We start from the raw sequence: 16,386 nt of genomic DNA on the forward strand, positions 1-16,386 counted from the left end.
CTCATGTCTAATTGGTGATTGACCCTTCCGTTTTAGAAATCCTGTTACTCTGGTTGCTACAGGAAGGGTAGAGAGGGAGTCCTCTTGTTGAAGACGGTGGTCAGTGGTCATGCTGGGTTCCACCTGGCCCGTGGGGCCATGACCCGGCAGGGGTGGCATCCGGGCAGTGGGGCCTGGCCTGGTGTCCTGACCCACTCTGCTCCCGGTGGTGAGGGGGTGCAGTGTTCAGGGCCACATCCACACCCGCCCCGAGGATCTGCCCGCCAGCTCTGCGTGACTCTTCCATTACCCCACCTTGCAGTTCGTGAAACGGAGACACAGAGCCGAGCACCTCATCCAAGTCACGCAGCTGGAGGCAGAGGGCAGTCCAGACTGCACAGCTCTGGGTGTGCGGTCCTGGCCATTGGCCCCTGGTCGCTGTGGCAAATGGGGGGTTCATGTGGACTGGGGTCTGTGTCGGACCTGTATTCTCTGCCACGGATTTTCCCCAAGATGGGAGTGGTCTAGGACACGTGCTTGTTAACCATGTACGGCTGCCCTGGGGAGGTCACCTGCAGAACCATGTCATCTTCTCATTATTGTGCGTGCACCCTTCTCCACAGGAACATGAAATGATTTGCATCTGTTGTTTCCTCAAGAACCTTCTTCACACCTGGGGTGGGAGGGTAGATAACTAAGAAGGGACAGAGCAAAGATGCGGAGATGGTCGATCTCTCCAGGAAGACCTGACACCCATCTCCAGAGGCAGACGTCCTGAAGGCACAGAGCTGCACGCTCCGAAAACCAGTGACTTCCCCTTTGCTACCTAGAATCTCTAATTCACGCGTGCAGTGGCGTTTCCTTCTGTGTCGGATGACAACAGAAACCGGCTTTGGTGAAGCCCCCTGGAGGAGTGACTCAGGACCCTCACTGAGCACTCTCAGGGCCAGAGGGACGCACCCCAGGTGCGTATAGGATGCAGCCTGCAGTAGGTCTGGATCTTGGGTGCTTGGGGCAGCCCAACGACAGAGCCATTTGAAGAGGATTAAGTGACTTGCGGGTCGACCCCACGTGTGGGTTTGTGACCTGAAGATCCATGTGATGAGACCTGCCTTTCTTCCTCCTTCGTGATTAACTGCCTCTTGGTTGTTGAATCCCATGAATTACTACGTGAAGATGGTAATTGTCTCGTAAACGAGGTGGTCAAGCGGAATGCTCAGGCCCAATTTCATTAATGTGGTGCTACCCCGAGCATCGTTGAAACATGAGAATGGACTTGGTCTGGACCTTAAATGTTGTTTATTTTTTAGTGAGGCCCTGGAAGGCCCTGCATGAACATCCTTTTCCAGCCAAGTGAAGGTACGTTTGGGGAAAATCTGTGCCGTGCAGAGGATAAGGCGTGACCCACACAGCACGTGCTGGGGTCCCAGAGGCAGTGCTGGGCTCCAGGGTGAAGGGAGTTGAGACTGTGCGGGGTCCATGCCCCCGTTGCTCCCACCCTCGGTTCATGGCATGTGTAACGCGGCCCCAGGAACCTGCGTTCCTGCCAGGATTCTGAATGATACAGATTTCAGAGCGGCATTGGGTGGGTCCCCAGGTTCCTTCCGGGGAGCACTTGCATTATTTATGGAACATTGCCCGTCCTCCTTTACACAAATGAAACGCTCCCTGTAGATGGCCCCAGCCCTATGCTCTACACTCACCAGATCGTTCCTTACAGAGTGTTGGCTGGGAATGCAGTGTTTGTCAGCGGCTGCGTGAGTTTTTGCTCTGTCCCACATGGGCCCCCCGCAAGCTGATGGTGAATACAAGGCAGTAAATGCAGGGAAGCAGTACAGGGAGTGGGAACAGTGCTGCGGACTTCAAGTACAGTTTAAATCAGTGTTTGTGCCTAAACCATTGCTGGGTCACTGCCTATGGGGTCCAAAGGATCACATCCCCAGGTGTTTCTGTGTGACCGCAATCGCCTTTTTTAGGTTTAGATGAGACTTTTACATGAAGAGTGTGGTATTGTCCAGAGGCCAGCAGAACTTTCTGGTCAAAGGGGAGGCTGGGGAAGCCAGACGGCTCTGCTGAGAGGCTCATATCTGCATAGCGCAGGATCCTGAGCCCGAGCCTGACCTGACCCTGACACTGACCCTGAGCCTGAGACTGACCCTGAGCCTGACCCTGGCCAGACCACGACTAAGTCAGCTCATAGTCTGTATCTTGTCTTTTAAAAAGAAGTTCCATTGTCCTTAGGAAATTTTAATTTTAAAGCAGTGCAGAGACTGGTTAGAATGCAGAATTTCTGTTATTCTTTTACAAACCATAATCAGCCTCAAGCACTAATTAGAGGACACATGGTGATTCCCTCAGAGAGCGCAGCAGGAGAGGAGGGTGCCGTCTCCTCCTGCGAAGACGCGCACTCGCCCCCTCCCCGAGACAGCAGGCCGGGCAGGTGTCCTCTCCTGGTGGATGGACAGGCATGGCGTTGTTGTGTCCGGCCTGGAGGGAGACCCCAGGGGCTGGGGCTGGCCCCCCACAGCCACGGAGTTGCCAGCACCCCCACCTTGTCACGTGCTCACACCTGCTGCAGCAACCCTGTAACGAGGGGCCAGCCTCCCATTCTTTCCAGAGTCCTAGGTTAAGAAGATGAGGTGGGGGAGGAACACGGTTTTCCCAAGGTCACAGGAGTGGCCTCCTCAGGGCAGAGAGCAGACCCCAGACCACAGAAAGGGCAGAGCAACCCCTGAGAGGAGGGGCTGGTCGCGGATGAACCTCGGGCATGAGAAGTGGTGCCTCGGCCACGGCGGGTTGCAGGCAGGTGCAAAGGGCAGGTGGAGTTCTCTTTGGACACAAGCAAAGCCTGGGGGTACTGAGGAGTATGGGGGAGGGGGCTGATGTGAACAGCAGCGTCCCTCGGAGCCTCCACAGCACAGAAAACCACGCCTCCGACTGCATTTCCGACCAGATGGACCGTTCACCCCGCTGTCCACCTCCTGCTCCCGAGAGAGCTGACTGCAGCAGGGGCCACCACCCGCAGGCCCAGCAAAGACCTGAAGCGCAGTCTCTGCAGAACACAGAGCTCCAGGTGGGGTCTTCTCCCCTGTGCTCTGGCCGCCAGGATGCTTTAGCCTCTCCGGCGCCCCCCGCATCTCAGCACACCTGGCAGATCCACCGTGCCCCATCCTGGAGGCCCCCACCTGCCGACTCCTGTCCCCCCGAAAGACCCAGCAGATGGTGTCCATGTCATTGGTGCTGTGCGCAGGTCCAGGAGCCAGGGAGCTTGGACTCAGCTGGTCCTCCTAGACGGGTCTTCCTGGCACCTAGGGACAGTGCATGCGTCGCTGGAGCTGAGTGATTAGTGCTTGCTGTTCACGGGCTGTGCAAGTTCTGAGCACCTGAGCCCTCAGATGAGGACTCAGAGAGGCCAGGTGGCTTCCCCCAGGTCACACAGCCCTCAGGTCCCAAAGCCAGAACCACAGTTAGGCTGTCACTCAGGTGCTATCAGCAGGTGGATGATTTCCCGGAATCCAAGGAGAAGAATCAGCTCAGGTCTCTGGAACCCTGGTTTCTAGGCAGAGCCTCCCCCTGAGACTGCACTCAGGGCCCTGCCACACATGCCCCAAGGCGCAGACCCTCCCCCAGCATGTGCCCCCTCCCCGTCCTTGGGAAGCCCAGGAGCATGCTGCAGGTGGCCGCCCACAGAGCGGGGCTGCAGGGGCTGCACAGGCAGACTGGCTTCAAACCCCAGAACCCATTTCCAACTGAACCCTTGTGTCAGGACACTCCTCGTTTTGGCGGCTCTAAGTTCAGGATGCACAGTCAGTCCAAAATCCAGGTCCACCTGAGCAGGTGGCCCCAGCTGTGACCTGCTGTACAATGTAAAGGATGTGGGGATGAGGCCCAGCCTCTGCAGGGAGGCAGTGGGCTTCCTTGGCCCAGGAACGCTCCAGCTCTGCGGGTGAGGTGCCCCCGCAAATGCCACCCCCCACCCCTGCCCAGCCACGCTAGGCCACCGCCATACTCTCGGGCACGCACGCTGTTGGATATGGGCTGGGAACCGTTTCTTCTTGGAGCTTTTCCTCTGTTTTTAAGCATTTTGTTTGTTTAAAGAAAGACATACAAGCACTGAGTAGGCATCAGAGCACCGGGCCCCAGGTCCCAGCCTTGCAGGGCCCCGCAGAGCGTCCATAGTCAGCCGCCGCCACATCCCCTGTCCCACGAGGAAGTCTGAGCACACAACCAGATGCCTCCCCAACCCCACAATGCTGTGCTCCCTCGACAGACACCATCAAACTCACTGAGCGCTTGCATGCTCGTGTGGGCTGAGAGCTGTTCTCATTTTTGTTGTGCGAAGACCTGCACTGTTCCCATGATCGACTGAGGACTTTCCCCATGGCAGCGCAGCACGCACGTCTTCGGGGACGAGACTGGTACCTGCATCTTCAAAGTGGAAACAGGCGGGCTCGGGGCTGTGTGTGGTGGCCCACCCTGAACATCCTCCTCCCAGGGTTTGTGGTCGTCCTCCTCTTTCCCTCCACAGGTGTGGGGTGGGCACGTAGCTGGTGTGACCCCGGCTTCTGTAAATAAACCCCAGCCATCGGGAACCTTCCTCCGCCAGAGGTGCTCCTTCCTGGAGGACATGTTCTGAGCACTTCTGGCTGTGCTGCAGGTGTCCTTCTGCTTCCATTGGACTCACTGCTTACTCTTGCAGGTGAACTGTGTTAAATAAACCACAGTAGTGAGTGCAGACATTGCATTTCGGGTGTTTCTAACAAAATCCAGTAGGATCCTGCGTGTGTCCATAGAGAGAAGTGGTGACCAGAGCCACCCACCTGTTGGAACCCCCACTGTGTTGGAGGTGGGAGTGTTAAACAACCTCATTGTCTGAAAACCACGTGTGAGCCAGCAAGCAGAAGGATGAAGGGGGCGCCGCAGGCGTGCAGCCCGGTGTCCTCCTCCTGCCCTTCCGCTACCCATCATGTGAAGTCCCCCGGCCCTCTGAATGCCCACAGCCCTGCTCCCCAAGACCCGCTGCTCTGCCAGGAGGAGGGTCCCCGGAGAGTACCTGTGCTGGGCTGTGTGCACCATCTGGCTCCGGGGAGCTGCGCTGAACGGGGTCTTTCCTCCAAGGTGGCAGCCGCCTCAGGAGGGTCTTCAACGCCAAAGGAAAGGGCAGCTGCGTGAAGGGTTCCACGGGCCTTACCCTGCCCTGGGGCACCTGAACTGGTGGCACAGGTGACCCTGGGCACCCCCCGGGGGAGGACACAGACACGGGAGCCATGCATCTCCCCAGCATGGAAGCTGGGAAGAAGAGGATTCTTCCCAGGAATGCATTTCTGATTCGTCTCTTGGGCTCAGCTTCTCTTACAAAGTTTTTCTTGCTATCATTTTATTTTGGTGGCTCAGGTTCCCACGGTGGATTCAGGGGGCAGGAGGATGGAATTCATCAGGTCATGACGCAGGAGCATGTCCAGGGTGTCTTGCTAGTGAGATGGGGGGGTCCCGGCCGACCCACCCTGGGTGACAGCGGCAGCTGGTGTGCAGCTCCGCTGGGTCCCTTGTGTCTGAGCGCCGCCACCTGCAAGCGCCGGGTTCACACGCCGCCTTGCGTGGGGACGGCCCGACCCCACAGTGACCCGACAGTAGCTTCGTTCACCCGACATGCTGGGGTTTTCCTTTAAACCTGGACACTTTGTCTTTAGGATATTGTCAGAGAACTAATCCTTTACACTGAAGCACATGCTTTCCTGTCCATACGTGACATTCTCTGCTCGCTTTCATGTGGGCCCTCATCAGTCCGGGTGTCGTTGGGGAAAAAAGGGAAGAACCAAAGAAAGGTTGCAGGGTTGCTCCTGAACACCCGAGCACAGCAGCAACTTCAGAGCACCGTGTAAACCCCATCTCTCCCTCCGCAACCACGATCCTAACACGGAAGGAAAGACGGCCCCACCTGCACATACGTTGCCTCATTCCAAGGATAGTGTAGCATCCCCGCCCCGGTGGGTCCAGCGCCCTTTTCACTGTCTATGTGTGTGCACTGCGTGTGTTTGTGTGTGTGTGTGTGTGTGTGTGTGCTGTGTATGGGTATTCGTGTGTGTATCTGTGCGGCTAGGGGCGTACATTCATGTGTGTGACATCTTTGTGTGTGGACATACATGTGTGTATCTGTGTGTATAAATCCATGTGTATTTGTGTATATGGTGTGCATATACATGTGTGCATCTCTGTGTGTGTATATCCATGTGTGAGATATCTGTGTGTATCATGCATCCATGTCTACTATTGTATGTGCATGCACACATGTGTGTATCCGTGTGTATGTACACCTGTGCATGTGTGTGTGTGACATCTGTGGGGGGGGGGGCATGGCCACAAAAGACCCGTGTGGCCCATAGCGCTTCGGTGGGGCAGGGCTGGGGGCACACAGTAGCCACAGGAGCAGCACTGACCTGCCTTCCCCGTCTCCCAGGAGCTGTGCCGGCAGCGCATGGCCATGCGCCCATCCGAACGCCCAGAGGCCCCGCACACATCGCGCATCAACAGCGTGTCGTCCCAGTTCAGTGATGGGCCGATGCCCAGCCCCTCTGCCAGGAGCAGCACATCGTCCTGGTCCGAGGAGCCCGTGCAGCCCCACATGGACATCTCCACTGGCCACATGGTCCTGGTAAGGGCTGCGGTCCTCTCCACCAGGAACCGCAGGGCACATGCCTGCAGGAGGGGGAGCAAGGGTGGGCATGTGGGGAGGGGGCTCCCGCCAACACACGTCCCCTGATTCCCATCACACACCCAGGCCGTGTCAGAAGCCGCGGTGACAACATGCTGGCCACCGAACCCAACTGGTCAGGCAGCTGCCGGCGAGATAAAACCCAGTGTCAGAGCACCTCAGGCTTGGTCCTCTGGGCTCAGGGGAGGGTGAGCATGTGCACCCGCACACACCTAATCACGCATGGGATTCTGCCCTGGTCATTTTGTTTTCAGTGTGGAATTTGCATCAGTGAGCGCCTGCTGTGTGTGCTGCTGTCGCTCAACCTCTGATCCACCAGGACACAATCATGGTGTCTTCCCCTCCAAGGCAGATCACCAGGTGTGGTCGGGGAGGCAAGGGGGTGTCACTGATTCTACTTAACAGTGAGGGGGACAGAGGTAGGGGCTCAGAGCCTTGCTGGTTGGCAAGACACCCCCTGGAGCCCCTGGTGTAGATAGGCCACCCTCCCCCAGGCCCTGGTGTAGACATGCCCCCTGGAGGATCTGGTGTAGATGCATCCCCCATGGAGGCCCTGGTGTGGACACACCCCCTGGAGGATCTGGTGTAGACACCCCGCCCCAGGCCCTGGTGTAGACACGCCCCCTGGAGCTCCTGGTGTGGACATGCCCCCCTGAGGGATCTGGTGTAGACATGCCCTCCAGAGGCCCTGGTGTAGACACCCCCTCCTGCCTGTCCGGCTCCCTATCCTATCTTTCCACAAACTGCATGTTGACTTCAGAGGGCCACGTGTGGAGAGGTGGTGCATAGCCGTGCTACACAGTTGCTGTTTGAGTTATGCTAAGAGGTGTCCATGTCACTGGCTGTCTCCTGAAGGCTCCTGGGTCCTTGGGCCACACGCGTCTTCCTGTTGGTGCTTGTAAAGCACAGCCCTAAGCTATTAGCCACAACTGTCCTCCTGGAGACAGGCTTCCTGGGGTGATAGGCAGAGCGTGGTCTCCCCACTCCTGAGGCCGCCATCAGGGGAACACCGCACACAGAGCCCTGTAGGCTGAAGCCCAAGATCAAGGGACCACAGCGTGGGAGTCTGGGGAGGCCCCTTCCCTGTGCATAGCTGCCCCCTTCTCGCTGCGTCCTCCTGGCTCCTGGGGGGGTCTCGGGGCGGCCACTTGGTGGTTTGCCACCCAAGCCTTGCGTCTCACATCCTGACCCGTGGCGGGAGCACGGTCTGCACAGTGACATGCGTTGGGGGGCCTCTAGGCACTTCCTGCCTGTGCACCCGTCCTGACGTTCTGTCTTCTGACCCAGCATGATGGGCGGCGTCAGGCACTCTGGCCACCCTGTGCTGACCACCTCAAGCACCTCCCCTCGTGGGGAGCCCTGGGCCCGGGGTCCCCGCAGGGAAGGCCACGGGCACAGTGTGGCCGGCCCAGGGCCCATTCCATGTTGCCTGGCCGTGTCCTCCGAGGCAGCCGCTGCAAACCTGCGTGTGTCAGAACCCCAGGGATGTGCCGATGCCTGACCTTCTACCTCATTAAGGCTACAAGGGAGATAATTCTTCGGTGATCAGTCAGCCCAACCCTCCGTGAGGGAACGTTCATGTTTATCAGACAGCAACATGATGATCTCCCCAAACTACATGCGAAGGATTCAAAGACCATCAGATAAAATACACGAGGTCCAGATGAATCCCAGGAACCAGCTGTTCCAGATATGCAGCTGCACCATGGACGTCATGCACCTGTGACACCTCAACTTACAGACGTGATGGCGTCCAGGGCAGGGTGGCAGCAGGAGCATCCCATAAGGTGGAGAGGAGATGGCCGAGTTATCTGGAAAACACGCTCCTCACCAAAACCTGTGGCCAGTGCGCAACAGTGCAATGTTTCCGTTAGCAAAGGATGGAGAGTGTGTTGGAAGGAACAAGTGCGAGGTTAGAAAGGCAAAATGGAAAAGAAAAAAAGAAAGAAAGGCAAAATGGACCTGACACGCTAGAGCAGGGGCAGCAGACCTGGGGTGGGGCTGACCTAGAGGCAAGGCTGACCTGGGGGTAGAGGTGACCCAGGGGCGGGGCTGATGGGGGGGTGTAGGGCTGACTTGGGGGTAGAGGTGACCTGGAGGCAGGATTGACCCAGAGGTGGGGCTTATCTGGGGGCAGGGCTGACCTGGGAAGCAGGTTGACCCAGGGTGAGGGTCACCTGGGGAAGGAGCCCCCACCTCCCAGTCCCCAGCCCCCTCTTGGTCTGGTTACTCTGCTGTAGAATCCAGGGTTTCCTGCCTGAAAGCCACAGGAATGGAATTCTAGAAATAAACGTTGCAGCCAGAAAGTGACCAGAGAGAGGAAGCAGGCACTGAGGCTTTGCATGGAAGAAGGGAGATCAAGGGCTGATGGGTCAGCAGGGGTCAGGGGTTGCAGGTCACCTACTACTCTACAGTGACAGCACTGGTGATACTAGCCTGCTAGGCCTGGGTAGCCTTCTTGGGGAAGAGGCTGAGCAGGGGAAGGATTAGTACCCCTGCTCAAGGGGTCCAGGGTGGATGGATGGTCCACCCAGAGGTAAGTCAGGGGAGTACATGCTGACCGAGGCCCAGAGACACCACAGGGTCAGGGTTGAGAGGAAAGGCTGGGGCAGGGAAGTAGAGGGAATTCTCTGGCAGCCATGGGGTGAGAACGTGGGGAGGGGCATGGCTGCTCCCAGGGGCATCAGAGCTGCCCTGCGGGGGCACCGAGAGGGTCACGAACACCCCCACCTTCAGCCCAGGGATGGAGGGGGCAGAGGATGTGGGCCCACCTACTCCTGGAGCCTGCAGAGCGTGGGGCCAGGTGGGAAGTGTTTGCAGGAGGGTTGGGACCCCTGGGAGCCAGGCCCTGGGGGGAAACACCTGTGTCAGTAGCCTGGCTGGTGCCTGAAGGAACATTTGCAAGGGAGCACGGTAGCGTGTAATCAGGGCCAAGGGCAAAGTCTGAAACACGCAACCCCATGCAGCCTACCTTGTGAAGCATTACAAACATCCTCATACCTTGAGTGTCTGAGGGCAGAGCTGCAGGTAAAGGATCACCTTTGAGGTTAGTATTTTTGTTTTTTTTTAAAGATTTTATTTATTTATTCATGAGAAACCCAGAGAGAGAGGCAGAGACACAGGCAGAGGGAAAAGCAGGCTCCATGCAGGGAGCCTGATGTGGGACTTGATCCAAGCACCCCGGGATCACACCCTGAGCCGAAGGCAGATGCTCAACCACTGAGCCCCCCCAGACACCCTGAGTTTAATTTTTAAAGAAGTCTGTTTCCACATCACACTTGTCCTCAGAAGTTGAGCGTGGCGGCCCTGTAGATGCTGAGATCAGGTCAGCATCCTGCGAGTTGCTGAGAGTTGCTGATGGCCAGGAGCCTATGGAGAAGTGCCGTGAGAGTGAGTGGACACAGAGGAGCCACAGGGCTCGGCCACACTCTTCTCCACTTCTCTCCTGAGTGCGGGGAGCGGGAACATTGAGCAAAAGCTGGCTTGCTGCTGGCTCCGTTAGTTATGGTGTAAGGATAGATGACCTAACCCAGGACGTGGGTGCTGGAGAGCGTCTTGGTCCCCGTAGGAGGTATGGATTTCACCTCATAGCACCCTTGCCTTCCCTGCATCCTTGGACACAATGCAGCAGGAACGAGCATCCCGACCGTTTAGGGGACAGCCGCCATTTGGAAGCCATGCAGTGGGAGCCGTCGTGCACCCCATTTCACAGATGGAGACCACGGGACTGAGTGGTACATGCAAATGACTGTCCCAACCCCAGGAAGAAAGACGAAAGGCCTGGCGTCTTCGAGAACAGAGGGAGTGAGCTGCAGCAGGTGTCAGCTCAGCAGCTGACTGAGGGCTGTGGAAGGCCTGCGAGGGCTGGCGAGCACTGTGCCCACGGTGGGGACCCCGGCGCTGGCAGAGCCCTGCCTCGCCCACGTCTCTGCCTCCTGGGTGTCCCACGTTCCTTCTCCAGCCTCCCCAACCATTTCCATCCCAGCGGCCTCCTGGGTCGAGTGCTCCTTCATACTCCTCAGGCCCCGAGTCCCCTGCTTACCTGGGAAGGCTGGCGGCAGGTGCTCCGACTGCAGGCTGGCACAGCATGGCCTCGGGCAGCTTACAACCAGGACCTCATAGTCTTTCTAAAAGGATGCAGTTCTGTGAGGCTCCTTCCCTCCCTGAGGCCTGAATGAGCATCATGGCACTCTGGCCGCCATCCTCACCGTGAGGTGACTGCCCCTCAATCCCCACCCCGGAACATTATTGTCAGGTGTTTGCTGCTTGGAGCGGAACACAGTCCTTCATGGGACCCAGGGTCTGAAAGGGGACTCCATAGGAGTACATGACTCTGCTCTGCATGTCTTGACAGACCCGTAGTTCTCTGTTACTCCATTTACAGTCAACTATGCTGCTAGGGGTGATTTGGCAGTTTTCAAATTTTGCCACTTCAAACACAGCATATGTGAAAATAATCCCAGGCTAAACGTCTAGAAGACCCTGGGTCATTGAGGATGCAATTTCATTTATTTGGGGAGGTATCAGCAAACTTCCTGCCAAACGTTTGACTGATGGACATTCTACCAGCTCGGTAAAACACGGTGCCTGTACCCCAGATGCTCCCCAGCCTTGGGTATGGCCAGCCTTCATCTTTGCTGCTGGTGTGTGGAAATGATATTTTAAAGCAGGTTTTTTAAGATTTTATTTATTTATTTGAGAGAGAGAGAGTACAAGCAGGGGGAGCGGCAGAGGCAGAGGGAGAAGCAGGCCCTCCATGAAGCAGGGAGCCCAACATGGGGCTCGATCCCAAGACCCTGGGGTCACGACCTGGCTGGAAGGCAGACACTTCACTGACTGAGCCATCCAGATGCCCCTAAAGCAGTTTTAATTTACATTTCTCTCATTGTACATAAGACTGAGCAACTCTTCCAACATTTGGGAGCTCTTACTGTTCCTCCTGAGAACGGCTTCAGAAGTGTCCCCTCGGGGCTGCAGGGCTACGGGCCTCTGAATGTGCACACGTTCTGCGCATTCATGCTGACGACAGTGTACCGACCTCGGCACTGTAGTGAAGCCGAGGTGCTCTTGTCCCCTGTGTGGCTGACTCTTCCACCTGTGGGAGGGGCTCTGCTAGCGATGGATCTGGAGGAAGTTTCAGTACGAACCACAAAAATGAACCCTCTGCAAGGTCCCACTGGAACAGAGACATGCGTCACCAGGTTGGGAGGCTGGCAGGCTCCAAGCCTCACAATGTTTCCCGTGCACACCAGCGTTGTGAGGTGGGCCAGGAGTGTCGTTTCCTATTCTAAAAACAATGTCCCTGGTGACATGAGTGGGGAGGGCGCCCCCAAAAGTCCCGAGTGCCTGGCTGCTGCTTGGTCTTCCTCCCTAAGGACCTGTCCTGGGGGCTGGAACAGCAGAGATGGACTTCTTCATGGTCCTGGAGGCCACAGTGCTAAGATCCAGTCGTGCACAGGGCTGGTTCCTCCACAGGGCTGGACACCCTCAGTGGGTGTCCCTCCATGTGTATGTGTCCTCATGTCCCCTTCTTACCAAGACACTGGGCACCCCAGGTCAGGGCCCATCCTAGTGACCTCATCTTACCTTAGCTACCTCTTCAAGACCCACCTCCAAATACAGGTATGCCCTGAGTCCCAGGGGTGGGGGCTTCCACGCAGGAAGGTGGGGACGCTGTGAGCCCGTGACAAGTGCCGGTGCCTGAACTACCCCATGTCTTCTGTAGCTGACCCAGGTGCCAGGCCCTGGTCTTTCCCATCGTGTTTCCCATGCACTGCAGGGCCTGAGCAAGCGATGACACTGCCTGTGCCCGGCTCTGCAGCCTACACACCCCGCACCCTGAGAGCTGCGCAGGGCCCCAGAGATGGGCTGGCAAAGCATTCACAGCTCCTGCTCCTTCCAGGCTCACATTCCCTGCCTCCCGCCCCCAATCCCTACCTCCCACCCTGGCCCCACCTCCCTGCCTGTCACTGTTACTCTGGGAGAAGGCAGCTCTGCAGGAGGCCACCTGGGAAGGGAAGTAGCCACTGGGCTTTAATTCAGTAACAGCATGTGGCCGCCCTTATATCGGGCCTGACAGTTTCTACCCATGAGCTAGGCCCTGGGGACAGGTGCTCAGGGCAGGAGGGACAGGCCAGGAGCACCTCCTTAGTGGAAGGGGCACGGGGGCGGGGGGGGGGGGGGGGGTGGCCTGACCCAGCCGGATGTTCTGGGAGCTGAGCCCTGGAGCCAGGTGCTCTGCACCAGAGACGTTCCCGACCCCCAGGTTCCCTGCTGCTGGGGACAGGAGGGACGGTGCCCTGTATCCGTGCTGCTGCCCCTGCTCCACAACCGCTCCTGAGGCACCCGAGGCTCCTTTGGCAGCTGGGACATGGTGACTCTCAGCAGCTTGATCTTGACACAAGACAAAGAGTGTCATTTCTGTTGTTCAGTCTTTATAGGGACGCGTGGATTATTTATTGTGTTTTTGATGGAGGAGTGTGATCTGCTGTGTTGTTTTTTAACATCTGCTTTATTATTTAAAGTGCTAGGATGAGGCTAGAACATTTCCCCTGCTTGTTAGACCTTCTCGTGGAACGTAAATTGGGTAAAGCAGAATAAGTGAAGTCAGACATACAATTATATTCGTTGAATTAAATTAAATAATCAAACACTGCATTTGGTAGTTAGCAGGTCTAGGAGCTCATGTCTATGAAAAATCAAAATCGGTGCCCAAAACAGGACATGGAGAGTGTTCATTCACATATATGTGAGCAGGAAATACTTTCTGACCGTCCAGGGACCTACTGGGGCTTCCCTGATGTCAACCTGACAGGATAAGCCACAGAGAGATGCACACACCTCCCCCCATCCCCATCCTGGCCTGTTCAGTTGCCTCTAGACGGTGCAGAGGAATGCACCAGCAGCAGCACGGTTCCCGGCCCAGGATGGAGCAATGTGATTGTGTCTGTGCAAACGAACGCAAAAATTTAACGCTGTCTAAAACGTGGTTCTTGAAATTGCACAGAGCCTGTCGTTCCACAAATAACTCATACGCGGACAAGCATCCATTGAGTTTGCTCATCTTTATGTCCTTGGCATCGAGCACACAGCCGGCATTGGATAAAAATCGTCCACATGCCTGAGTGAAGTAGTGATGAGTGTTTCACTCCGGAGAAGTTTACAGTCCATCTGAGGAGGCGTGGACGTCTAGAAAACGCTGGAACATCCGAAGGCCAAGTCATGCTCTTTTGCTGGGAAGATTTCTTCATTCCCTGTGAAGGTGTGCAGTGGACAGGGAGGCTGAGGGGAGCTGGCCCTGAGGGTACTGACTGCGCACAGTCTTGGTCAGAGAGGAGCAGCTGTTTGGGGTGAGTGGGAGGCAGGGCAGGCAACAGCACAGCTCCTGGGAGCCCTGCAGCAGTCCCTAGGGCCGCAGTCTGTGGAGGACTAAGTAGCGTGAACCCGGACCACACCCAAGCCAGACTGAGCCACTACGTGCAGGCTCATGCCTGATCCTCACACGATGGCCGTGGCTCCTTGAACAGGAAAATAGGGAAAGCGGCATCCACTTGTCCACTTACCCATGTTTGTCTGCTAGGAGATGAGAGCACATGTGACAAACAAGCTGGGGACCCACAGGGTCTAGACCACCGCACTCTGACGTGTTTGCCTGAAAATGTTCTGGCAAATCCTCCTGCTGGCATAGTAGACTAGCCAGTGGTCCAAGACTCGTTAACTGTTTCTCATTACTTTAAAAATCCCATTATCTGTGATGCCGCAGCCATTGAGGAGGCAGTTTGTGACCAGCACAGCGGCTGCCATGCACATCCTTCCACTTTCCTCCAGAACCCACTCCCTTGTCCTGGGGTCTTCCTGGGCCCGGTCTTGGTGCAGACCTGTTCTATTCCTACTTTCGCTCCAGCCTGACTGAATTCCTCCATCAGAGAATCCCTGTTTTGCATTGGTCCTCGGAGTCCAGGTGGCTCAGCAGTTTAGCACTGCCTTCAGCCCAGGGCATGATCCTGGAGACCTGGGATCGAGTCCCACATTGGGCTTCTTGCATAGAGCCTGCATCTCCCTATGCCTGTGTCTCTGCCTCTCTCCTCTCTGTGTTTCTCATGAATAAATAAATAAAATCTTAAAAAAAGAAAAGAAAAGAAAAGAAAAAACCGCCATGCATTGGTCCTCAGAAATGACAGGCCATTCACAGCCAACAAGTGACCGTCTGTGCTCTCTGCTCTTGTAGAAGCATCTGGGGCATGTGTGCTCCTGTGCCCTCGCATCTCTTCCACGTGTCCTCTTTTTGTACCCCCACCTGCATTCCAGGGGCTTCCCTCGGGGCTGTTGTCCAGTTTGCACTGTTTCTCTTCAGCAGTGTCTAATTGGTATGCAATCCACCCATTGCATGGATGATTGCAAGGAGCATCATTTTCATTTATGGTTGATCTCTTCGTTCTTTTTCGAATCTGCCCGCCATGCTGTTCTTCTCCTGTTGATCCCCATTGCAATATCTTCAGTCTTCATAGATGTATTATTTGTCTGTTTCTGCCTAATGCTCTGTCATCTAGGTTCTTCTCAATCTGATCCTGCTCTTTGATGTGTTTTCTGAGTTGCTCATGGGAGTTTGTTTCTGGCAGGTTCTGTGACTTCCAGAATTTCATGAAACCATGCCGAGGGTGATCACCTCGAGAGAGGTTCTCGGGTTACTTTGCCAGACACTTTGGGCTCCCGTGGAGCCGGACCATGTTCATATTGGTTCCTCTCCTGGAGGCCTTCAGACTACCCACATATTGTACGGTTGAGCCTCAGTCCTAGACGAGGCCTGTGGTGCAAACACTTTCCCATCCTGAATCCATGTGGAAACAGACATTCTTTCTCGTGCTGCAAGCAAGCCCTTTCCCTGGGGACAGGGTCTCACCAGGGCTCTGGTATGCAAGGAGGGGTAGGGGGTGTGGACTCCTACATCCACCTTCTACCTTCTGCCCCCAAAACCCCACATGGACAGGAAAGCCAACACCTGGGTTTGAGGTGCAGGAAGTTGTGTGCCCTCCCTTTCTCGGGGGCTTGAGAGCCTTCAGGTCACAAGCTACCCATGTCACTGTCGTCCTCATCCTGGATTTCAGAGGATTTCCCTTCATCTTATGAAAATCTGGCTGTGCCCTTAATCAGTGTTTCTACACGTCTTGTGGGGGAGGCTCTTCAGGTCACCCCATTGCTCACGTCCCTGGGAATAGAAGACTTACAGAGAGTTAAACAAAGGGAACAGGGGAGATGCCTTTTGATTTTGCATCATCTTGACAGCCACACGTGAGAGCCAGCTTCATGAGACCTGTACCGGTGGCAAGCTCTTATCAGAGGAAGCCAGGCAGTGACGTCGTTCAGACTGGTTCCCACACATCCCTTTCCGTGTGCAGGCGAAGGGGTCACCTTGCATCAGGAGGTGCTCACTGCCCCATGCGTCCATGTTGAGCTGTCTGCAGGTGTGCACTGCCAGGAGCCTTGGCCAGTGGGCAGGGTGGGCAGCCGAGTGGACCCTCAGTGCCGATGGCCAGCAGCCGCGGACAGGATCCAGATAGCATCCATGTTGCGGCGACAACAAAAGCAGCTGTTGGCAGGGGTGGCCCCAGGTGCTGGAGCTGCATGCACGGGGACAGAAGAGCAGGCGGGATGACATCTGACAGCACAGTCTCACCTCACCCATCAAACCTTGAGGA

The 16,386-nt window shown here is 56.3% G+C and overlaps 1 protein-coding gene across 5 annotated transcripts in view; it reads left to right on the plus strand.

Moving 5' to 3' along the window:
- The window catches only part of PTPRN2 (protein tyrosine phosphatase receptor type N2), a 723,182-nt gene that overhangs the window by 629,189 nt on the left and 77,607 nt on the right, over window positions 1-16,386 (plus strand). For all 5 annotated transcript variants that reach the window (XM_041753464.1, XM_041753465.1, XM_041753467.1 and 2 more), the window contains one exon: window positions 6,437-6,631. In XM_041753464.1, the coding sequence (XP_041609398.1) occupies window positions 6,437-6,631 (195 nt within the window). The remainder of the gene's footprint in view (window positions 1-6,436; window positions 6,632-16,386) is intronic.

Source organism: Vulpes lagopus, chromosome 4 (assembly GCF_018345385.1).
Source record: "Vulpes lagopus strain Blue_001 chromosome 4, ASM1834538v1, whole genome shotgun sequence".
Taxonomy (NCBI): domain Eukaryota; kingdom Metazoa; phylum Chordata; class Mammalia; order Carnivora; family Canidae; genus Vulpes; species Vulpes lagopus.